The sequence below is a fragment of the Protopterus annectens genome, chromosome 7.part0 (assembly GCF_019279795.1).
Source record: "Protopterus annectens isolate FY-2018-M chromosome 7.part0, PAN1.0, whole genome shotgun sequence".
NCBI classification, from domain to species: Eukaryota; Metazoa; Chordata; order Ceratodontiformes; family Protopteridae; genus Protopterus; species Protopterus annectens.
In genome coordinates this window covers 1,756,260,570-1,756,287,420 of record NC_056739.1, presented here as the reverse complement: position 1 = coordinate 1,756,287,420, position 26,851 = coordinate 1,756,260,570, and the positions used below count along the sequence as shown (strand labels likewise).

General features: G+C 39.8%; 1 protein-coding gene across 3 annotated transcripts in view; it reads left to right on the top strand.

Moving 5' to 3' along the window:
• LOC122807226 (aminopeptidase Ey-like) overlaps window positions 1-26,851 on the top strand; it is a 1,536,433-nt gene that overhangs the window by 1,229,074 nt on the left and 280,508 nt on the right. For all 3 annotated transcript variants that reach the window (XM_044078305.1, XM_044078303.1, XM_044078304.1), the window contains exon 16: window positions 21,659-21,750. In XM_044078305.1, the coding sequence (XP_043934240.1) occupies window positions 21,659-21,750 (92 nt within the window). The remainder of the gene's footprint in view (window positions 1-21,658; window positions 21,751-26,851) is intronic.

The window sequence follows — 26,851 nt, the reverse complement described above, 5'->3', positions numbered from 1 at the left end:
CAACTGACAGCTGTGTGGGAGAACAGAAACTCTGTCCAGTACTGCCTGGCCCATAATATGCAGTAGGCCCCAAGCAAAAACCACTGCGCTATGCAAGGGAATGACATACCGTGGGGTAACAGGACAGATGCTTGACTGTCAAAGCTAGAGTCCCCTACCCCAACACACCCGTGACCTCCATACAGCTGCAGTCACAGTATGTTTGCAAGGAAATGTCAGCATACCACACAATCCCTGGGCTGTCCCAATCAACCCAGAGGCATGTACCATGTCCCCAATATGCAGGGGTCAATGAGCTATGTTTGTGGTTGATAGTGTCAGGAAGTAAACTGCACTGTCTGGTGGCTGTCATGACTTAGTGGGTAAGTACATTACCATGGTTGATGGGGTACATGGTTCGAGACTGGCTGCGCCTACTGTTTTGCATGTGAGCTACGCCTATGGTAGGAGTTCTACAGATGGTATATATGTCAGTATTTCTAACTGCAAGAAAGCTGGACAAAGACAGAGAAAGTAGAGGTACAGGGGGCCACAGATATGGACATTACACAGCCCCGAGTAATGTAGATGGTGGCTAGTAGAACAGCATGTTGTAACAAGTCAGTGTAGCACCAGGATATAAAGGCTGTCACATAACTGTATCAGCACTTACAACTCAGTGGGCACCATCCATACCTCACAAATGTACAGAGCTTAGCAGAATTTCCACATTTATGGATCATGTATCTGTTCTGCTTGTCATAACATTGCAGTTTTCTGGCAAGCTATTGGCAAATCAATAAAGGTTGCTGTGAGAAACTAATGACAGACAGTTGAGATGCAGACGTCATACCCATTGGAAAATGCATGCTAATACAAAACCATTCTATCAAGTGTATAGGTTTGTAAGAGCAATGTTAAAATCTTGTCCCCATGTTTGGGCCTATGTCCCACTGTTATATATGGCCCTGTCCAGATTAATGGCTGCAAGCATTTAAGGGGTATGGGCAACATGTAGTTTTATAATAATAGTACAACACAAACTGTCTCAGGACCAGAGCAGACAGATGGGGCACAATGCTGGACAACCTGCAAAACAGGTACAGTCAGAGGTGTGAAATCTGTAACCATGTGTGTGGTGTTACATCTCTTACCCCAGTCATAGCATACCTACAACTACATAGAGCAGCAACTGTGGACAAAGCCAGGACCTGGAACAGGGCAGGACAAAGGCCCTCATATAAGAGGAAGGAGGAACTACTGGCCAGACAAATGTAGAAAGTGCAGAATAGAAAAGTTCATGTGGTAGCATGGCATGCCTGCAGTGTATGGCATCGGTAACCCAAATGTCTGTCAGTGGTTCCTCACATCAATCTATAATGATCTGCCACTGATGTACCAAGAAATCACACTGCTATGTAAAATGTACCGGACATATTATGCAAAACTCTGTTCAGTCCAATACACTCTGTACACACCCTAGCTATGGGTTAGATATTACAGACAGCACATAGCCAGGAAATCCCTCAGGCATTATATTAGGGATATACTGGACTGTTTTATCAGGTTCAGCAGACAACTGGCTGTAGCACGAAAAAGCCTGGACTGGAGTGCAGGTAGGTCTGGCCTGGAGTCTTATTGTAAATAATGATGGTCATTCATGCGCATGCTCCAACACATAGCCAATTCAGTCCATGTCTAAATCCACATCTGACTATAGAACTGTGATGTCCATATATCTCTGTGCATATAGACAGCTATATATACCTTAACTGTTGCTCCCTATCACCATCAGGCATGGTTACCCTTATCTATTTGTATGTGGCACATATAAGATATGTCTGGATCTGTTGAGTTTAATATAGACATATATATATATATATATATATATATATATATATATATAGGTAGCATATAAATATATCATATGTAGAGAGACAGAGTGGGAGAGGGACAGAGAGAGAGAGAGAGAGACCCAGAAAGACAGTGTGATGTAGTACTCCAGCCATTCATACATCAATTGTAACCAGTGAAACATGCAGATAACAGGGTGAGCTCTAGTGTATAAAATAGGTAAGTAGGAGTTCTAATCTCACTTATCCCATCGTGTGTGTGTGTGTGTGTGTGTGTGTGTGTGTGTGTGTGTGTGTGTGTGTGTGTGTGTATCTGTGACTGTGTATATATTCCATATATACAGCAGAATACACACGCTCAACAAGCCTATGTCTGTGCAATGGTCAACCATTTTATGGCCCTGTAACTAGTGTCCTCCTCAACAGTGGCCTCCCTGTCAGCAGCTACTGATGTCATCCTCCCCAATAGCAGTGGCAGACACTAGCCAAACACATAAACTCTGTGGTGCATGCAATAACTGCATAGCATTATAGTGTATACAGCTAGATAGGTAGTGGTTATAATCCCAGCAATGGCAACTCAGTGCATGTGTGTATATCCCCTTGTAGCTGTCTGTATTTCTTGCCTATGTGTGTGCACTGCCAATACATTTTAAAGCTTGTGCCTACCTGTAAACCCCCATTGGCCTACTTTACAGGACCTGCTTATGTCATCCACCTTAGATGCACAGTTACACACTCTCCAGACCTACAAGCTTTGTGACACATGTAATAAGTACATCACACTGTAATGTCTACAGCTAGATAGGTAGTGGTTCTAATCCCAACAATGGTAATGCAGTTTGTGTGTGTAGGTATATCCCCTTATAGCTGTATGTATGTCTTGCCTATGTGTGTGCAATGCCAATACATGTTAAGGTCTGTTCCATCCTGTTAATCCCCTATTGGATTACTATAAAGGGCCTGCTGGTGTAATCCACTTTAGATGCACAGTCAGACACTCTCCAGGCACATAAGCTCCACAGCACATGTGATATGTACGTAGCCCTATAATGCATACAACTAGATAGGTAGGGGTTCTAATCTCATAACTGGTTGCGGGTGTGTGTGTGAAGCATATCTCCTGTAGCACAGTGTGTGTGTATGTGTGTGTGTGTGTGTGTGTGTGTGTGTGTGTGTGTGTGTGTGTGTGTGTGTGTGTGTGTGTGTGTGTGTGTGAGAGATGGTTATACCATTTTGAGGACCTGTTCCACCCTGTTAAGCCACAGGGCTTGCTGGTGTCATCCAACTTAGATACACAGTCAGACACTCTCCAGGCATATAAGCTCCATGGCGCATGCAATAATTATGTAGCACTATGTAGCCAGAGTATGTCAGGAACAGTCAGGGACACCTGGACAATGTCTGAAGTATGCCTGTGTGACATTCACAGCGTAAGAGGATCAGACTGACAGGACATCATGTGATATGGCAGCTGTATCCACCACTACTGACTGTCACTATTGTGTAATACACAATCCAGTCACATTCGTACATGAGTTGACCATTGCTGGGGGGGACTCAGGGACCAGAGCTGTGATTTATGTCACAGCAGACAGAGCCAAAAGGGAAGCCTGTAGCTGCTGGACAACTGACTGACTGCAACATGTAATTCCAAGATATTTATCACAGACCTCTATTGTGGTAATCCCTATTTCCCATGCCTACATCCTGCAACTGTGTCCGATTACATGGGGAATACTATTACATACCCGATATACTGCTGTACTTCTTTATGTGCAGAAATTCTGTAGTAGAATGCTAGGATAGCACAGTCTGTCATCATAGGAAAAAGTCACAGACCTGTGTACCATAGATAGCAGCTTGTCTTTTGTAGGTAATGCTTATGAACAGCTGATTGCCTGTGCACCAATCTGTGGCTCAGACTTGCTAACTACATTCAGAACAGCTGGATTGCATTGTCATTAGCCAAAGTCTTGGCAACACAGTGCTGTGTTTGAAGGTTCATGTAGGCCTTGACCCTTTTCCTGGCCTGTGAAAAGAACATTATAGAAGTGTGGGGACTACAACATCACAGAGGCTAGGTTGAAATACTGTCCATGGTTTGGATTTATGTGGTATGTCAGCAGTTTTGCATGCTATGTTTGGCCATTGTGAACAGACTTTCTGATTATGTGGCAGTTTACTGTTTAACAATGTGGGCTGAGGTCAGTAAGGAGGCAGACAGATGTGAGTGTCATGCGTCATTTGCATCAGAATATGCATGCTGCTGCTGGAGCTGCTGGTCTATCAGTTATGTATGTTTGCATGGGAAGAATTTGACACATGTTTCTGTCACTTGACCATTGCCCCCCATTTCTTTATATATGGGTGTTGTGTGGCTTACCTGTTCTAGGTATTTGGGGGTATGGTAGGTATGTAGTAGGTAGCTGAACATACTGATGCATATGTTGCAGGCTACAGCTGCTGTATTCTGCCCTGAAGCCATACTGGGGATTGCAAACACATTGTGGGACAGCAAGCTATATATGTGAGTGAGGGGGCAGTGTCAGCTCTGTTGTCACAGCATAGCCAGGGTGAGGGTATCCATAACAGTCCATGTGAGGCATGTGCCTCTGGTACATATGTTATGCAATAGTGCCATCCAGAGAGTGGTAGGTGACATTTAGGACACCTATACATATTTGTGAAGTTTATGCCAACCTACAGGCCTTTGAGGTGCTAATATGGTTGGCAGTGACTGCAGTAGCTGAAAAAAGTTCTTCTTAAAGTTGCACAGCTCAGTCATTTAATTTTTCTAATAACTATGTACTTGACATGCAACATACTGGAATGGAAGCCAGGACTGTGAGTGGACAAATGTTAAGCATGCTAGGAATGTAACAGATTGAGCTACAGAGTTAATACTATAGCAGGTTTATTTGCAAGACATATGTGCATGCATACAGTCTGTTACACAGGATTGGCATGAACTTGTGTGATCGGATGTGTATGACACGTGACACTGAACTGTTTGTCATGATTTCATAATCTCAATAGTTACTGGCTTGCCAGTATTTCAGCACACAGCATAGGTTGTGTGACAACTGTGCCAAATGTAGATGGCACCACTGTGGACATTCTGCAATAGTCTACAGTTGTCATCTGTACCTGATATCCTAGGCCTCACGTACATCCATCAAGATTTGTCTGTGTACTGATTTGGTGTCTGTATCACAGTCCCAAGTACATTGTCATTTGTCCCATTATATGTACAAGCAGTGTGTCACTGGCAATAAGGATAGGTTTATGGAAACACCTGCTTTTCATCAATGCTGAGTGGCCTAGTGGGCTAATGCAGTGTGCTGTAATTGACAGGGTTCTGGTTTTGAAACTTGCCAAGGTGATAATTTTACTGATGTGCAGAACAGTGTCAGACAGAGAGAAGGTGATTAAAGCAGTTTTAAGCAGCTGTAAATGGGTTTGTATGGGTTTACATGACACAATGCGATGCTAAGTGGCTCTTATCCTTGCGTAAACCTGCGCTATTTCCAAAAAAAAAAAAAGAAAAGAAAAGAAAAAAGGGGTGATAGTAAAGTGGTGAAATGGGGGCAAGAAGGGGAAAAACAATATGAAAGGCAGGTAGGGATGTGCAGGATGGGTGTAGGAAAGGACCACAGCACTCCATTTCTTGTACAGCAACAACTGTGCATGTTGTGGACAATTTGGAATTTAGAGCCTCATATCCCAGAGGGAGGGGTGGGCAACATACTTTTGTTGATTAATTGCTGTGATGATTGATGGCAGTGTAGGTGTGGGATAAATGGAGAGCTATGTATGGGGTGATATTTGTTTGTGGGACAGATGTCCATTTTTTTTAAGGAGAGTGGGATATTGAGGAAGGGATATAGGTATGTGCAGGGAAATAAGTTAGGTAGAAGAGGTAGCATTTGCAAACAGACAAGACAGCAGATAGGGATGGTGTATGACAGATGATGGGGGTAAGCACCATGGACGGGGAGGGTGTTGTGGAATCAGAGGACCAAGTGCCCCCAGACAGCAGGAGTGGGATTGAGCTCCCCACCCATGAGCAGTCACTACTGCTCCTTCATGGCCCCAAAGTTGGCTATGCTGGGGGCTGGGCACTGGGGTTGGCCTGCCCCTCCCAGGTGTGCCAGTCTGCCCTTGATCTGGTGCAGTCAATTGTCCATATCACACTGGAGAATCCTGTGCACCATCCCTGGGAACTGTTGCTAGGTGATCATTCCCTCTCCGTGCCTGGTGGGGTTGGGCTTCATTCCCTGAGGTGATTCCACCCATGGGTGCTGCAGGACCCAGCAGAGAGGGCAGCTCCAGGTTGGGTCCCAGACATGCTGGGAGCCAGTGCCATGGCCAGATGAGTTGGGGTAGGTTTGTCTACAGGTACTGGCCTACCTACCCGTGCTATGGTGTTGAGGTTTTTCTCAATGTGTATAGGTTAGTCATGCACAGAACATTTAAATGTTAGTTATTACAGCATGCATAGGTGTCTAATTAACCCAGAAGAATAAAATTGTATAGCATACAAAACACAACAGTAAATGGGATAACAGTCAGTATTGTAACAGCATTCCAGTAACAGTTATGGCAAAAGGCCAAAAACATTGGTATTTCAACAAGGTATGTTAGTATGCAACCATTGTAATATGTAACAATAATAAAACACAAGGCCCAACAATGATTTTGAGAATATATGTGAAATGGAAACCATGCCCATAGTATAACAATAATAATATTTGTGATGCAGATAAGGGTTAGAGAGAGATAAATTCCATTAACAACAGCATAGCCTTATATGTATTGCAACAGTACTGTTCTATACTCTACAGGTCTGCCCTCACTTTTATGTCTACAAGTGCCTTATATCTTCTGTAGCACATACATACTTCTCAAGCTATTCACATGGGGCAGTATGGGCTAAGCTGTAACACCTACAGGTACACAACTACAGGGGACTATTACATGTCAGGGAAACATATGACTATCAAGATGTACTGTGCACTGATGTTGTGTGACTGAGCTACTGACACACTTAGACTGGATGTTAAATCTCTATCCAAGGATTTTGGCAACAGTGATCACTATCCATGACAGCGTGACACTCGAAAGACATGTATCGTGCATAGTACTGAGAGTTTACACATATCCTGCCGTCCTTGGCAGGCATGTGGTTAAATTATCAGCAGACATTCACAGCTGCACCGGGCATACAGCCATAAAACAATAAAACAATGAGCAGTTTTATTTGTCTTATTAATGTGGAATAGTAGTGTATTTGTGGATGTTTAATTTAATGAAGTGTTATCACCTTGCTGAGGAATGCTGTTTGCACACTAGTACATCTGGACACACAAATTAGTATACATTTGGAACAGTTACTACAGACAATTTATTTACCTGTCATTCCTGTTGGGACAACATCTGTTAACAATACATAACTGTCTATACATACTCAGCAGTACATGTCTGTTTCTATAAATATACAGCAGCACTTGTCCATGGATTTGAACCCCGGTCTGTGTGCAGGAAAAATGAACATACATATCATTTAGCAGTCTGAGCTACTGAGCCACTGCTGTGTGTTGATTGACTGATGTGTGTCTAGAGCTCACCTGGTAACAAATTCCAACCTGGTAATGTAGGTAGAGTGTCACAGAATACTGCAGTGACACTTGAACACACATGCATGGCAGAGATAGTGATGAACTGTGTATTACTACTTGGAATGCAGGTGTACATATTTAACCCCTAGTGGATGGGAATATGTGTGATGTGTACAGACCATATTGGGGTGCTGATGTGTCTATCTGACCCATATACAGTTGCAGATGGTATATTTGCAGTCTACAGCAATTACAGTTTCATACTAGACTGCATCAGCATAACTACATTCAGGAATACATATAATTGAAATGCAAAAGTTAACACAAGACAGTCCTGAGGGAAACACTGTAATACCTTATACGTTACTATTCAAGGGTCAGATCTTAGTGCAGAACAAATATCATCATGCAGTATATCTTGTAGTACAGCTCCACATCTACACTTTAGCAAAACAGTTGTTTGTCGGCCAATCTTTAGTCACTTCATGGTATTATACCCATGTTTACTTCACAGCAATTTCTTGACCAGCATCCCAAAATACACACAACATTTGGCACAAAAAACCTTTGTTGAGGGTGACATGAAACAGTTAGCAGTCTTTTAAATTTTTGAACACTTTACATAATGCAAGCATTGAAAGACAGCTATTCCATAATGTATGCGTTACTAATTTTATTTCTCTAACAATTTTGACTGCAGGTGTACTTCATTTCCTGAAATGTATGAATGCAGATTATTTATTCCCTTTACATTATAAATCCAGTTGTACTTTATTTCCAGAACATCATTTTTAATACAGTATACACTTGCTATTCCTTAACATTATTAATGCAGTAGTAAATATCTTAGGTTCATAGGTTCATAGGTTGGTAATAGGCTATCGGCCCTAGGGCCTATACAAGCCTAGCCATAACAATTTCTTCCCACACTATTTACTTCCCTGGACCCCTGTCTAGCAGGGCGAGTGACGTGATCTCTGGAGTGAATTTCCTATCTCCCATCCAATCAAGGTTCCTTTTGAAGAGGGCCAAAGAGGTGCTCTGCTTGACATGTATGGGCAGTCTATTCCAGAGTCTGGGGAATCTCTGAGTCAGGAACCTATCCCTCCAGCATATTTTGTTTATTGTGATGACAAGGTTTAGATCACTGGATCGTGTGGCTTTGAGGGATTGGGATTTCTTTAAGTGTAGCATGTCCAACAGCTCTGGGTTTGACATGGCCTTGTATGTTAAGCAGAGATCGCCTCAGAATAGACGATATGCGACAGAGTATAGCTGGAGTTTTTTTAAGGCGGTCAGCATAAGGCATCTGCTTTAGGCCTGTAATTCTTTTAGTGGGGTATTTCTGCGGCCTTTCCAGTTGTTGCAGATGTCTTGAGAGGTACATACCAAATGGGGCATTGTATTATATAATGGGTCTAATGAGGGATGAGTAGAGTGGGACAATTACCTCCTTTTTTGTGGATGAAAAGCCCTTAATGATGAGGTGTGCCACATAGAATGATTTCCTGACTGTTGTGGCAATGTGGTTATTGAAGGTGAGACCACTGTCCACCTGTGTCCCTAGGTCGCTTATCACACTTTTGGTGTTTAGTGTACTGCCACCTATGTGGTAATTCATGGGTACATGTTTTTTCCCCAAAGAGGATAACTATACATTTCTTGGCATTGAGCTTGAGCCCATGGATCTGGCACCAAGCATTTGTTTCTGTAAGGCCCTTTTGTAGAGTATCGACATCATTTGGGGATTCAATAATGGCTCCCAGTTTGCAGTCATCTGCGAACTTTGTTAGGCAGAATCCCTTAGTGTTGGCCTGTACTTCAGAGAAGTAGATGCCAAACAAGAGAGGTCCCAGGACTGAACCCTGAGGTACTCCACTTGTCACTTGTCTGGAGCTGGATTTGGAGTCAGCTACTTTTACAGTGTGGGTTCTGTCAGCAAGCCAGCTGGCAACCCATCGAGTGACATAGGGATTAATGCACATCTTAGAAAGTTTATCTATGATTCCAGAGTGGAGGATGGTGTCAAAGGCCTTGGCGAGATCCTTATAGGCTGTATGGACTGCCTTACCCTTGTCCACGCCTCTGGAGACTGATTCAAATAAGTAAATCAGGTTCAGGAGACATGATCGGCCCTTCATGAACCCAAACTTCCAAAACATTATCAGGTTTCATGCTTTCATGTATATTGAACTGTACCTGGCATTACTCACTTATATCAGTCCAGGTCTATGAACACATTCATTGCAGTGCACTCAAAACAGAACATACCTACTGCGGTTACTAGTGTACTCTTTTTTAATTATATTACTATATATTGCAGGATATATCTGCACTCACCACACTCTCAGCACAACCTGGCTAGGCGCCCTGCATGGTCCCCTGGTTGCGAGCTCTCTCCTCTGCAACTGTGGGGATCGAAACACACCATTATGCATACATGTCTGTCAGAATTCAAACTAGACGTTGGTAAATTAATGCTTCCTACACTTTCAAACTTGTGGGGCATTGTCATTCTGAGCATCTTAGATCCGCTGGGCCAAGGGGTCCCCATTCCTACAGTACAGGTCATCATAGTGTTGATGCACCTGCTCACCAGTGAGGGGGATGCCAGTTTCAGTAGTGAGGTCACATGCCAGCTTGTCCCAGGCCTCAGATTTGTTTTTGGACCCCTGTAGTGGCCCTGCAACAGCTGGATTTCATGGTCATTTATGAGGAGTCTAACCATGACCTTGGACTGCAACATGCCATTTTGCTGCATGCAGAAGCATGCACCCTCTCCAACTCCTGCCATAGCTCCTGCACTGATCAAACTCCAACAGGTTCTGCCTGTATTCCCACCTGTTCAGCTTAAATAAGGCTATTTTCCCACCCTTTGCTGTCATTGGACCATTTTTAAAAATGTGAAGTGAAGCTTAACACTGCGCAAACCCTCTAAGCTTAGCTGAGCAGTGCTTAAACTGGCAAATGCTTAGCACTGCCCACACCAGCTAAGCGGAGCTGCCTGTTACTAAGTACTGCTAAAACAGGTCCTGTTTAAGCATTGCTTGGCTTGGCTTAGCAGTGTTTAGCAGAGCCTAGCTACGGGCAAACCAGACTTTTTTCAAAAATAAAAAAAGAAACATTGAAAGTAATTGTTCAATAATGATACTTTATTATGATGTATATCTATTTTACTTTATATCTCCTAGCCTTATGCATTTTAATTACTTTATTTTGGTGAATAGTTTTAATGTATTGGACCCTTGTGTGTAAATGGGGCTTTTATCCTTGGGTCTCCACTGAAAATGGGTTTCTGGTCTAGGTTGACTAACCCAGTTAACAAATGTCAATATATACAAAATTTAAAAAAATATATTTTTATAACATTTTCCTGTTTCACATAAAAGCTGAATGGCCTGAATGTGTATTCAAACCATTCACCAACTGCACACAAGGCAGTTACTCTAACCATTCAGCTACTGAGGATATGGTGATTTCAGCTATATATTTCTAAATATCTCTCATTTAAGTTTCAGCACTGCTGAGCACCACACTATGCTGCGCAAACCTGCTTAGCTATGCTTAAACTTGACCTTTCCTAAATAATTAAATGCACCCCATTTCTATTTTTAGATGTCTGACGTGTCTATTGCTAAGCACTGTGCTGCGCAAACACAGACACAAAAAAAATATTTAGTTTCACTTTATTATTTAAGTGCCATCTGGCACTTTAACAGTGCAAGGGGCATGTTACTCATCTCCAGACACTGCAACATACCCCCTACACCTATTATGTAACTGTGTTACATGGCTCTCTCTCAGTAGCATGTCTTCATTAATGTGCAGAGCATGCTGCTGAGGGGGTGCTGCAGACGCAGCCACAGTACGCTCTGTGTAGGACTTACACTATTCCTACATGAAGTTTATTAAATCTGGGGATACAGGAAGAAAGAGTGCTCTCTTTTAAAAGTAAATTAAAATGCAAACTCCTAGCTTTAAAATAAATTTCCTGAAAAGGCAAAGTACTAATAATAAACAAAAACTATTGCATAGAATTTTTCCCCAAAGGGAACTTATCTTCCCAGCAAAGGAACAGCACATGCCAACTGTCGATCCTTGAAAGCTTCAGAGTAGTATACTCTTCAGTGGCATTAAAGCTCTGAAGGGCTTGTCACTCAAACTTATCTTTTAATCAGCTAAGCTTGAGCTGACAGACAGTTTGGAACTGTGGAAAGTGCGCTAAAGCTTTGGAAACTGGCTGGATGTTATAGTCATACCAGTAATGCTACTGCAGCAGTAATCAATATGATAAACATTTTTGGTTCAATCTTTACGTAAAAACTAAACTTCCAGGAAAGAACAATGATATTGCTAACAGCAGAAAAGGAAAAAAGTGAAAACAGATTTAGCAGTTTCAGGGATGTCAATTGGCCTCTGTTGAACAGTGAGTGTGTGTGTGTTTGTGTGTATATGTACATGTGCTATCAGAGGCTACAATGCCTTTTAAGCATTTTGATCCCTCTCAGCTCAGGATAAACCAAAGGGAGGAGGTATCTCAGTATTCATAAAGAACAAGTACACTGTTAGACTGGTCCAACAACATGACTAGCATGAGCTTCTCCATGCCCAACTAACCAGGGGTGTGACCCCCTATCATATCCTTGCTAGCAACACATCCCCTAACATGAGTCTGGAAAACCATATCTCCTACCTAAACTTTCTGGAATCTCTTAACATTCAGCCTATCACCATAGTTATGGGTGACTTCAACTACCTCGCCATAAACTGGAAGACATATATGACCCACAGTTCACTTGCTTTGAGGTTTTTGGACTTCATCTATGTAAACACCCTGGAGCAACACTTTAGCTCCCCAGCTAGAGGTGCAAATATCCCAGACCTAGTACTCACAAACATGGGTGAATGCTGCTCCCTCCCATGCATTAACTTTTCCCTGGTAAGATCTGAGGACAAAATGATCTCCTTTAGTATTAAAACTAACCTAGAACCTCCATCAAGCTCCAAATCTATTAAGAACTTTGCTAAGGCCAATTACCAAACTAAGTCACAGCTTATTAAACTTCCAAACCCCTCAATACATGGATGACACTGAGGACTACTCTGAGGTGTATACAAAAGAACTGTACAATCACATTTGTAGGTGCATAGAAAAGGCAGTATCTGTCCCAGTCAAACCTATGATTACTGACAAAAATAAACCACCCTGGTGGATCCCTAGCATAAATAGGCTATTCAACAAAAGGAAAAAAATCCTCTCCAAAACCAAGATGGAACAGACAAAACAGTGCAAAAAGACACTCACTAGTCTAAACAAACAAATTAGAGAGCTGGTCAAATCTGCCAAATCAAACTGTGAGGCAAAGATTGTCTCCTAGATGAAATATAACCATAATGCTTTTTTAATTATGTTTGTAACCTCAGAGGAGACACTCAGCAATGTGCCAAGTTAATAATTAACAGCAACACTTACACCCAGGCTGAAACTATAGTACACTTGTTTGCTGACAAGTTCAGTTCAACCCCCTCCCCCCATTACTTCCTACCACACCTAAAGATATACTCACAACCATCCCCATACTGGTAATTATGAGGGAACAGGTCCTTACCACGTTCGCTAATGCCAAAAACAAAGTCTCCATGGGTCACAACAATATTCAAGGATGCATCGAAAATAGCTTAAAGTAGAATCTATTATGACCACTAGAAACCCTCTTTAACCACAGCCAGTGGATAGGCTTTGTCCCAGAGGAATGGAGGACAGCAACAGCTGTTTCTCTGCACATGGGAGCCCCATCGACTGACCCAGGGAACTACAGACCCATAAGCTTTACCAGTCTTATCAGTAAGGCCATGGAGAGAATTATAATAGACCTAATCAATAATGGCATAGGAAGTCTCCAAACACTGGACCAGACACAATTTGGCTTTGTCAAATGAAGGACTTGCCTGTTCAGTCTTGTAGAATTCTTTGAGAAAGTCACCTGAGCCATGGATGAGTGTAAAATGGTACATACCCCTTATCTAGACCCCACTAAAGCTTTTGACATAATCCCCCACTTGGGGATCATAGATAAACTTACTGAGTTAGGCATAAACACCTACATCATCAGATGGATGACAAACTGGCTCACTGACAGGACACATGTTGTGCAGATAGGTGAATCCACTTCTGATAAGAAACCTGTTACTAGAGGTGTCCCACAAGGCTCAGTGTTTGGTATATATTTCTCTGAAGTGATGGCCAATGTTGAGGGCCTCTGGCTCATGAAATTCACTGACAGCTGTAAGCTGGTGGTGATCATTGAATCCTCAGTCAGTGTTGACATTTAACAAACTGGCCTAAACATGACAAATGACTGGTGCCGAAACCATGGTTTGAGGCTAAATGCTAAAAGATATGTAATCATATGCTTTGGTAAACCAGATATTGCTGCAAATTATAATGTCTATAGCACACCTCTAAAAGAAGACCCAGTGGTGAGGGACCTCAGAACAAAAATAGATGGTAACTTAAACGTTGACCACCACATAGCTACAATGGTGAGGAAATCCTTCTTTGGGGCTCAACTTATAAGTAAAGGCTGGCATCAAGTTCAAAGGAAGTATTAGTGCCCTTATCAGGCCCTTAATCTAGTACAATGCTACCTTCTGCATTTATCTAACCAAGCACTTTCACCAACTGGAGTGGCCCCAGAGGATTTTGAATAAAAAATGCAAAGCATAAGACATATGTCTGATGCAGACTGACTAAAGACCCTACCTATTTACTTTGTCTCATATCATTTATTGAGGGGTGACTTATGCATGACCTACAAGGCATTCTCTGATCCAACCCTGGTGAAATGTCACATTCACAAGAAAAATTATACAAGGGTTACATGTTACATTGATCTGAATCTTATTTGTGCTTCTAACACAACTTGCTGGAGAGACAGATTTGCATCCCAAAGGCTACCTTGAGTATGGAATAAACTTCCCATCTTCATAAAGCAAAGCCTGTCCCTCACTGTTTTCAAAAAGAATTTGGATAAATGGATGGGGAACTGTAAATTTGCAGCTATTATAACTTAGGGGAGGGTATACTTATTCTGTATTCAAGTGATGGAATTTTTCTCCTCTTTTTTATACTCGGAGTAGGATTGTATATGTTAGTTATGTTCATTCTTTTACTTGTAAGTGTTGTTTTATTTTCTGTTTGTAATCTCAAAAATGAGCTGATGCATGAAATTTCATTTAGGTTACATGTGTGGTCCTAAATGACAATAAAGTTTACTTTGAATCTTTCATATTCACTCCTGGGGTACTGCCCATGTCCCTTATGGACAGAGGCAGTCTGTAAAATGACTCAGGGCTCCAACACCCAAAGACCCACTAGCCTGATACCACCTCTTCCCAAATCTGAGGAATTAAGATATAATATTGCCATATCCTGGGTATTATTGGCTATGTTTATAAAGGATTTTGTGCCATTAGCCTAGAAATTACCCATGGACCTATGAACCTTTGTAATATAGTGCATGCATATACAGAAATATGCATGTATTATATTGCAAGAGACACTCTGTTTCCTGTAATATAATACAAGCATATGTGTGTATATGCATGCACTATATTACATAGGTTCATAGTAACAGAGTATTAATCAAAATGGAGAATTTTAGCATTCAAAGCATCAGCTGCCTGTGAGCAGAGGAAGCACAACATTGAGTACAGGGGGATGTGATTAAATCATTTTTTTGCTTTACTTGATCTAAGTGTCATTAATTGCACCATGTAAATAGTCTGACTGACATTTTCAGCCACAGAGCAAGTATGAACTCCATTAGACCAAGTATTTGGATCAAATCAGGGATGCAGAATAAAAATCTTTAATAGTTTGTCTTACAATTTCATGCAATCAATGCCCTTTCTGTATGCACAGCCAAACAACTGAAGTGTGTTGTTGGAGTTTATTTTATTATTATTTTTATTTTATTTATTTCACATTTGTTAACCGGGATAGTTCAACTGGACAACAGGTGTCCATTTTCAGTGGAGTCCTAGGGGAGAAAAGCTCCAGAACAATAAAAAAGAGAGAAAATACAATTTACAATAACATGAGAGAAGAAGTTGTAGATTACCTTAACATAGTATAACAAGTTACAGCACTAATTACAATAGGCCAGAGTGTAGGTATAAATTTGCAGGTAGATAAACAGGTGATTACTTGTAGAAATATTTACAGTATGTACAGTATTTACAGTGAGCATTAAGAGGTGTTCAGAAGAGTATAGTACAGTCTGAACAGTGACCTTGGCAGAGGATGCACTTGAGTTGTAAAAAGGTTTCCCTGTACTAGTATGTTGTTTTATGGTGGCTTGTTACAATTGCATAGATGGTTGGAGTAGAGATATGATTTTAGGAGATTCTTAAAGGAGGATGTAGAATTTAGAAGTCTGAGGTCAGGAGAAAGGTTATTCCAGATCTTGGCAATTTTGTGAGCAAAAAGAGATTCCCCAGAGTTGTTTTTGCAGGAGATGTTTGCAATTAAGGCTTTGTTGCTAGAGCGTAGTTGTCTATTTGGATTATGGAAGTTAAGGAGATTGTTTAAGGCAGGTGTTTTTTCAGGGTAGTACAGTATATGATGGGCTAAGTTGAGTTTGTGATATTATAGAAGGTTGGGGAATTCTAGCCAATGTAGGGATTGTAGTGCATGGAAGTGGTGGGAACGGGACTTGGTATTGGTGGTGAATCCGGAAATTTTCTTGTAGCAGGTGGAGAGATTGTTTGTCAGTTTTATTTAGGTTTGTTAGTGAGGGAGCGGCATATAGCAGTGTGGGCATAAGATGAGTTCTAGCTATGGCGAGATGAGATTCTGAGGCAAGATATCTTTTGCATCTGTAGAGGGAGCCTAGTTTTTTTTTCTTTATGTATATTCTTTATGTGTATACAACACAGTCTTATCATTTCTGATTATCATTCATTGTTAATGTCACTTGTAGTAGAGCTTACTATAGGAGTTTATACTGGGTTAGTCTATGATATACAGTTTATTTATTATCATTTGTTTATGTGGATAGTCTGACTTGGCACAAGAAATTAACCCTTTTCAGTGCAGACCAAAAAGAAAAGATTCATTTCATATAACATTACAGCAAAATTCATAAAATGCAAGGATATATGTTACATTGCATGCAAGTTTCAGTAGGGAGAATGAAATACAGAGATTGCATTATAGGCTCACAGGTGATCAGTAGGCTAATTGCCTTGAAGGGTCATTTTAAGCCTAACCAATAACCCGAGGTCAGAATCAAACCATAAATCTTGTGTTTATGAGGTAAAGGCCTTAGCCATTGTGCCAAACCCACCACATGCTTTATGCATTACTGAGGAAGAACCTATAGTATATAAATACATATATAAAGTTTTGTTTGAAGAACATTGCAGTAAATAATGCATAAAGCCATAGTAATAAGGTTAGACATGGATAAAATGATACATTTGTGCATTCATCAGATTAGACAGTTTAGACATTGAATAAGAGTGAAATAACTGCCAAGGGCAAGATTGTGGTTAGTATGAGTTATAGGATAGATAGAATATAGTGTTGCCAAAAGTGGGGCAAGGCTCGATAGATCCAGAAGTCAGAGATGTGAGGTTTAAGTTGCATTTTAAAGGACTTTCATTTTAGGGAAGAAATAAGGAATTCTGCATTTTGGAGATGTAATGATTATAGTGAATCACCTACAAAGTTATTTGGCTTAGTTATTTGAAAAGGGGTTTATCAGCAGACCATATTGTTCTGTTATTGTTTAGGACTGAACATTGGTCTGGCCAATAGGGAAGTTTGCGGGTTGTTAGCAATTGTAAATGAGATTGGTAATGGTGTAGTTCTAGCCAAGATAGTTTCTTTAGTAAGACACAGTGATGGGATTTATAAGACACGTTAGCTGTGAATTTGGCTACCTTATTAAAGCATTGTTCTAGAAGATAGAGTAATGTTGATTGTATGTTAATCAGTATGAGAGAAACATAAAGGAGTGTTGGGGGCAGTAAGAAGGAAGCAAGTTCTATTTTTGCAGCAGAGGGAAGAAAAGGAATTTTTCTATACAATGCTTCAAGTTTTATCTTTTTTTTTTTTTTATGATTCCTCTTATGTGACAGTCAAAATTAAAGTTTTCATCGATAGTTACTCCTTGAAGTTTTGAGACAGACACAAGTTCAAACTTGGTAAGGTTTTGCAGAGCTAAACATCTGAAATGCTGGGACCCAGTAGAGTGAGTCACAAGACATGGAAATTGAATAGCAGGAAAAAAACAGACTTACGTGCATTAAGTCCAAGATGGACATTTCTTAGAATATTCCCTTTTCTCAGAGTTGGAATATGTAAGTTTGGGGGGGGGGGGGCTTGTACTTTGTATCAATGAGTGTGAGGGGGCTTACCCCCTGCAAAAAAGAAATCCAAAACCTGACCTCCCTCTCTGAATCCTTACTCTTCTCCACTCATTCACTTGTTCATCGTCCCTTTCTCTCTACCATACTAACTCTTTCTGCTGTCACTTTAGCCTGCATTATCCCTACCTTAGGCCTTCTGTCTCCTCCTTTTTACCCTTTAAGTTAATTTCTTTTCACAGCTAAACATTCTACTTATGTATTTATACTTCTTCTATTCCTACATTTCCACCATGATTGTAAACCATTTTTCACTGTTGTTATCAAATTTATTCCGTGTTATTACTAAATTATTCTATGTGGTTATTATTTTATTTTAATGTACTACTACTGCTTTATATACCCTGTATTGTGTGTCAAACTTCCTTGTATGTAATTAAATATGGATCTTTTTTCCCTGGGCCTCCACTTAAAATGGGCTCATTTCAGGCCCAGTGGACTTTACCGGTAAACAAATGCAAGCAATAAATAAATACATGCATAAATAAATAAATAACTTTAAAGGAGAAGAGCAATGGATTCTCTCTTCTCCTGCAGGTTTGGTCTTTTTTTCAGTGTATTGACATTTGGTATTTCGGTTGAAAACATTTCATTAGGGAGTTATTTAAGGAGCTTAAAGCAAAGTTGGATTTTTGCTCACAGTAGTGTTTTGCAGTGAATAGAATTAATCTGAGGTCTAGAAGTGCGTGTGTGCTGCAGAGCCAACTGAATGAAAAGATTCCTGACTGATCTCTTGAAAATTATCTAGATTTTGTACAGAACACAAGACAGTAGAGCCATCAGCATGTTGCATAATGGTACTGTATTTAGAGGCTTTGTGGACATTTTTTATGCTGAAAAGTAATGGCCGAATCATGGAGCCTTGGGAGACACTAAGAGCTCCAGGGAGAAAGGGGGAATAAGAGTGTTTCCTTTTGACTGTCTTTGAGGTAACTTTTCTGATGAAGTCCTGATTTTTCAGATGAAAGTGTTTAACATTAATAAAGTTGTTTATTTATTCAACTACATTTTGGAATTTTTGATAATTGGGTCATGTGGCGTGTGACACTGGTACATTTCATTGTGGTTCTTAGTTTCTTCACACTGGAAGCCTCCTTGTGTTTATGTTTGGTAACTTTGGAACCAGTAGAGGAATGGGGCATTGAATGTCTGAGTAGAAAGTCTTCGGATGAGATTAATTTCCATGTTGATCTATGGCAGAGATAAAACTGAAAAGAACATAGGGGGCATTATGATGAGGACAGAAGCCATGCTGCGTAGAAGCTAAGAGATTGTTGTCTAGTATGAATCTAAGGAATTGAGACTGTATGCATTTTTCAAGTACTTTTGAAAGGGGGATATATTGGCTATTAGTCTGTAATTAGAGGGGTCAGTTGAGATATCACCATTATATAGTTGGAAGATACGGGATTTATTACCCAGAATAGGAATTTAAATTTGCTTTTATGCAGACATTTATTAATATGGAGACTGGTTAGACAAGTGTTTCTGCAATAAGTTTTAAGTATTCTGAAGGTAAATGGTCAGTAGCTAGGGTGGTGGTTTTAAGCTTACTAAGTAGCCTTTTAATGGTAGAAGAAAGGACTGGATTAAATGAGAAGGATGTACCAGTAATTTCATTACTGATGATGTGTGAGATGTTTACTGATATGGAGTTATTTAATAGAGAGGCAACAGTCTGCATGTAGTGAGTGTTAAACTGGGAGACAATGCAGTTTGGATCATCATTTCAGGAGAGAGACTGTTGGGTGACATGGCCAGGATGCAAGAGATGGTTAATAAATGACCACAAGAGTTTGGGATTTTTAGACTGGTATTCTGATGGTTTATACAGTAGGTTTTCTTGCGCATAGATGCCTCCTTCACCAGGTTAGACAAGGAAAAGATAACAGTTACTTGTTTAACTGGAGCCAGAATCTACAATATCATGCATGCACTCAGGATACCACAGCCCATGTACTACTATCATTTTATCATAGTACATGTGGATATAAATGATCTGAGACATACCCTACTAGACTGTAAGAAAAGAGACATAATGGATCTGTTGGAATATGTGTCACAGTTAGGTATAAGCCTTACACTGAGCAGCATTCTACCTTCACTAAGAATGATGCCACAGTATGAACATAAAATGATTGATTTTTAATAATTGAATTAGTTTCTGATGTCAATCCAGTGTGATCCGATATTTGTCAGCATGGTAGGACATGGTCAAAAGATCATGTGCTTCCCCAAGGATAGGCTGCACCTGTCTCCCCTAAGCTTTCGGATATTTCCTAAAACTTTATTGGTCCCCTTCGAGCCTTTTTTTTAGGCAATGCAAAAAAGGCAAAACTATCAACATAATGAAAAAGTCTACAAGTAACCTTAAGGTGTTACTGCTCAATGCTTGGAGCCTAAATAAAAAAACTCCACACACTTCAAGCCCTACTCACTCTAGAGAATGTAGACATCTGTGTTGTGAATGGAACTTAGTTTAAAACCATAGAAAGTACTGAGGCAGTGCAATGCAACAGTGCCTTCCACACATTTAGAACAACAGCAGCACAGACTAGGGCTAAATGTGGAGGTGCCTCCATCTGCATTAGCAACAAACATGCCTCCAGGTTGGTTAAACAGGATGATACTATAGAGTGCGTCCACATGCAAGTCACCACAGATAAGATTCCCCACCATATCAAAGCTAGTTATAGGTCACCAGCCCTAGAGTCTCATGACTCTTACCCAAACCTAATAAAGATGCATACCATCCAATCAAACACCATATTTATGGATGACTTTAATTACCCCTCTACATATTGGGAAATGTACTTTGTCTCAAACTCACATGCACAATGCTTCCTAGACTTTATTTTCACAAACGGCCTGGAACAGACAGTGTGCGGATCAAACATACTGGATCTGGTGCTCACCAACATGGGAGAATGTTGCACCCCCCCCTCCCCCCACCCAATGTCACATCCTCACCAGTGATGTTGGATCATAAAGCTGTCTCATTTGAAGTAAAAGTTAACCCAGAAATTCCTACTAAACAAGTAATAAGAACTATTCAAAGGCAAACTACATCCTATTATGTGATAGTTTGCCAAAATGCCAGACTTCCCCAACCCCCAAGACCACAGCTACCTATGTAGAACTAGTCACAATGTCCTTATACAGACATGTGAATGGCTGCATTGAGGCTGTCATGCCAACCAGAAATAAACCCAAAACAAACACTAAAAATTAACCCCACTGGTAGAATCCTCACCTAAACAGGGTATATAATAAAAGAAGAAAACTCATTACCAAAGTCAGGAAGAGCAACTCCCTTAAAGATAAGTGCTCTCTTTTACAACTAAATAAGAATCTACGAGGATGACAGTCACACTTATCAAGAATACCAGAGCTTGTCAGAGATTTGGGATGTATGACTAGACTTAAAAAGGCCCCATTGGTTAATAGCCTAGTACACTCCTAAGAACCTATAAGAAGGTGTAAATGCAGGATAAAAATCTGAGGTATTCAAAGCACTCAAAGCTGAGGGAATACACACTGAAACAAAGAACTTAGGGAAAGTATACAATGATGACATTTTATTATAGTGTTCAGGTAAACACAATTGATGGGACATAAGCTGAAATGCAGAAGTATACAAAGATGGTGTTTTACCTTAGTGTTCAGGTAGACAGGGAGACAGACAGCCCTCCACAACAGTTAAACAACATAACAAAAAAATAAAGCATGATCCCTGCACTGTGATTCATTTTCAAATTCCTTTTTTTGCAGAGATACATGCGAAAACAGATATTTCCTTTATTCAAGCACTTCCAAAATAGTACAGATATGTGGACTAAACTACCAAAGACCCGCATGGAACAGTAAGGCTTTTTTAATACTATTATGAGTAAGAATTTTGAAAGGTCATTGTCTTTAATCCCTGTCTCATTCTAATCCTCATGACAATTTTGCTTTAAACTGCTTGATATTAATTTGCTAAGAAGGCATTGTTAAGTTATGTTGTGTTTCCAAGTAACTGATTTAATCACATTTTGTTCAGATAAAAGCACCTGAGAATAAATAATTTGAAAATATGATTTATGTTTTTGACACATCATTTTAAAACTGCAGTGTAAAATTACAGTATGATTATGTATATACAGCTATCTCTCTCTCTTTCTGGTGGATATGGGCATGGGCCCTCTGAGGCAATGTAGGAATGAGTTCATATTCAGTGACAACCAGCTATTTCACAAACAGATTGATAAGGTAAGTGAGAGATGTATTTGCACAATATCACTGGAGAAAAAGTTCTTACATAAAAGCACACCTAATGTCAATCAGGTTGTGAGTAGTACAAATGCTGTACATATCACAAACAGCATAAATCAGATACATAGACCAACATATGCTGAGGCACTTAAATATGGGGAAGCACACTCAACAAATACCCTCAGCAGCCCAAATGCATTCTCAATACCTACATCAACACATACAGCCACATCTCATGAAGCCTCTATTTCTAAACCCATAAAGCAAACCACCACCCAGTCCAATATTCTGGCCATTGGAGACTCCATTGTGAAACACACTGACATCCCTGTCAACAGGCTGAGTAAGGAGAACGTCATAGTCAGTTGCTTATTAGGGGTCAGGATCCACCACATCACACACACACACACACACACACACACACACACACACACACACACACACACACACACACACACACTCACAACTTTTGACCACAAGTACCAGTATTCTCAGTCATAGTCCATGTGGGTGTAAATGATCTGAAATGTATTTCCCTAGACTATATGAAAAGAGACATCTTGGAGCTCTCAAAATATGTGTGCCAGGCTAATATGAGCTTAGCATTAAACAACATTTTACCTTCTCCAGGGATGATGCCACAATATAGGGAGAAGATGACTGACTTTAATCATTTGCTTAGTTTCTAGTGAAATTCTAAGGTTATGCAATATTTGTCAGCATGGAAGAAGATTGTCAACAGATCATGCTGCTTTACCAGGCATGGTTAACACCTCTTCTCACTAGGGTTTTGAATGTTAGCTAAAACATTGTCCTCCCTGTGATAAAGGGAGATATTGCCAGCCAAGCTAGCTGGAATTTTGTAAATAATTATATGTCATTTGTGAATATAGGAATGATTTGCATAAGATGCTTGTGTAACAAATGTATTAGAACTGTATGTCATGTGTTTATCTAACAGTTTGTACAGACATATGTGCTAAAATATATATTTTATAATGTGTTTGTGTTTGAAATGCATCCACAGTGTGCCCTACTGGCGGAAAACAGAAATATACATGCACTATTGTAACTGTTTAAATGTATATATTTTAACAGTGGAAACTGGAATACAGGGGGTTAACTTCAAAAAATAACAGAAATTAAAATAATTTATAACCAAGCCATAAAAGATGGTTTCTTTCAGTTTCAATGCAGCAAGGAGACACAATGTCTAAAACTATGGAGCTTTTTGTATTGTCTCTAGGGTGAAATAATTGCTAGTCTTGAAATGTGAAGGAATGTAATTGTTTTAAGACTTCCAGCATCTGCCAAAGATCTGAGGTCTATGTATTTTCACAGGTAGATGCTAAATGCTGTCAGCTTCCACCAGTGGGGGTTTCACCTGGGACAGAGTCAGATGACAAGAAATGATGTCATTCTGCAGCTATCCTAGCAGTTATATTTGAGATATTAATTTCAAAAGTCTCTGTATTCTGTGTTGGACCTGGCACCAACAGCTAGAAGATCCATTCACCACATCTGCTTTGCTCTTGAGTAAGTTAACTAGGGTATAGTAATTCTCTTAAATTCAGTCAGGAATATAGTGAAGCATAGTTTAGATGTTTTTTCTTTATTTCTTTGAGACTGTCCTCCAATGTTCTTTTAAATATTTCTCGTGGTTTTGAACTCTGATGTCACTGAAAATATCTACTGAGTATTTTCTTGTTCTTTTATTATTTATTATCAAATACATTTAAACCTTACATTGTGGCTGATTTGTCTACAGATATTTAAGTTTTGAGAGTACTTGCATGTTTAATTGGTGACACTGTGCAGGTCATTCCTAATAGCCCTGCTCTTGGTCATACTACCATTTGCATTAATAGCAACATTACACAGTAAGATTGGACACCCATTGTTAAGGGACTTAAAGTAGCTGATATGGAGCTGGCTGGTGGCAATGATAACTACCTTATAGTCTGGGCAAAAGGAGGCATATCGAGTAAACTTGTGCCAGCCTTTCCCAGGTGTGTGTGTGTGTGTGTGTGTGTGTGTGTGTGTGTGTGTGTGTGTGTGTGTGTGTGTGTGTGTGAATCAAACCTTAAAGAGTGTGTGTGTCAGCTACTGCAGCAGGGACACGAAGCACTGTCTGGACAGAGAGGGTGCTTGAGTTCTTGGCTTGGCCACTCAGCTGAAATCTCAACTCTATAGATATGCTAGTGGGGAATCTTATTGGGGATCTGGAAAAAGAGGAAGAAACCAGCCCCAGACTGAATGTGGTCTCTGTGTTCTCTTAAGGAAAATTGCACTTGATGCAGAGTGCTGCATCTGGAAATGCTGTGTGTAATTGTCATTCTCCCAGTGTACATCACCCACTGAGGCCAGTGGTGAAGACTGAGGCTCCTTGATTACTGGTCCAGTGGTGAGTCATCACACTCATCCACAGTGCCTTTTTTACACAATGCCAAACTATCAATCTTTACAATACATCAAATCAAAACAAAGAAAACCCAAAGATGTTACTCTTCAATGCCAAGAGTCTAAACAAGGAACTCCACTCCCTGCAAGCTCTCCTCACCCTAGATTATGTTGTGCAGGCACTGAGACATGGTTTAAAGCCAGAGAGATCATGAGGTAGTGCAAGACTATAATGCCTTCCACATTTTTACTACTATACAGGCATGGACTAAATGTGGAGGCATCTTGATTTACCACAAAAATAAATAAATATTGAGACTCACCTAACAGAATGATGCACTTGAGATTTTCCATGTTCATATCACTGTAGACAAGATTGTACACCACTTTCTTGTAAGCTTTAGATGCCCGTCTATGACCCAGGAAAATCATAAGAGTTATTTAATCTTAATGAAGGCACTCACCATCCAACCAAATACCATATGTGTGGGTGACTTTAATCAACCCACTATTAGCTGGGAGTCATATATAACACCAAATGTGCAGGTACAATGATTCTTAGACTTTGCAAACACAAGCTCTGTTGACCAGATTGTCAATACATGCACCAAGGGCACAAACACACCGGATCTGGTCCTCAATAATATCAATAAGCACTGACAGCCCCTAGTGTAATGTCCTCTTTGGTAAGGTCAGAGCACAAAATGGTCTCTTTTAAAGTAAAAATAAAACCCAGAACCCAAATTTTCCCTGGAATGTTCAGGAACTACTCTAAGGTTAACTTCCTACTATAAACTGGCAATGTGGCAATGTTTCAAGCCCCCTAAACCTTGAGAACACTGCTGCCTGTGCAGAACTGTTAAAATACTATACAAGCATATTAATAGCTACATAGAGGCAGCTGTACCCACAAGGATAAGTACAGAACTAACTTAAAAAAAGCCACCTTGGTGAAATATATATATATATATATATATATATATATATATATATATATATATATATTGGTAAACTTTGTTAGGCTTGTTGTTCTGTAATTCTTTAATTCTACTATATTTGTATTGTATTTGTATTTACTGGAGCTTTTCTCCCCATGACTTCTTTGAAAAAAGGCTCCTCATGGTCCAATTGACCATCCTGGTAAACAAACCACAAATAAATAAAAAATATACATCTGTGAGCCCAGAAACTCCCTCTCTCTCTCTCTCTCTCCATGTATATATATATATATATATATATATATATATATATATATATATATATATATATATATATATATATATGTGTGTGTGTGTGTGTGTGTGTGTGTGTGTGTGTGTGTGTGTGTGTGTGTGTGTGTGTGTGTGTGTGTGTGTGTGTGTGTGTGTGTGAGTAATGAAATAATTCAGGAAGTTAAAGTGGTGTATCATTAGATCATTAGCACAAAAACATAATGTATAACTTATTTGTGAAACAGCTCTGCATTTGTAGTGTGATCCTGATACAGACTTTACATGAATTGATAAAGTGGACCACTAATTTGTTATTATTTTTAATTCTAGTGCATCACTTCCACTGTGCAGATCCTACTATCTGATTAGCAATTAGCTATCTATAGTTAGCAGTACAGCAAGCATTCCATGCCTTCTGCTCCCTTATCAAATCATACAAGTGATCATTAATTACTTTGTAACATCCTTTTCAAAGTTACAGACAATATACATTATATGCTAAATCATATAAGCAGTTTGACAAGAATAATTTCAATTGGGGCGGAGTCTGAATGGCTAACTGAAAGCAGCAGTTTTTTAGAGCTCCCTATAACTAGTTAAATAAGACAGGAAAAATATTATTTTTTTCATCAAAGTATAAAATCTTATAGATAAAGGTCTAATTTACATAATTAGAAACTCTGGTGAAGTTTTACAAATAATTTCCTGTCAAAAATCTTGGAGATATATTCACTTGTTAACATGAGCAACTCAAGGAATTTTCACCAGGATGCTGCCTTAAAGAAGGAACTACAACAGATGGCATCTACCCTGCAGGTGTTGTCTTTGAAGATGTATGATTTTAAAGAGAACCTAGAAAATCTTAAAACAAGCAGTCAAAAACAGGCTGACAGCCTCAAGGAAATGCTACAACAACACCAGGCAAGGATATCAGGAATAGAGGTTTCTCTAAATGACTTAAAGCAGACTTAAGGAAGAGGAAACACAGAAAGAACTGATTCTTAAACAAAACACTTGGTTGGTTAATAAAGTAGATGGCTTGGAAAATAGGGAGAGGAGAAATAACATCAGGATTTTCAGATTACCTGAAAACACAGAA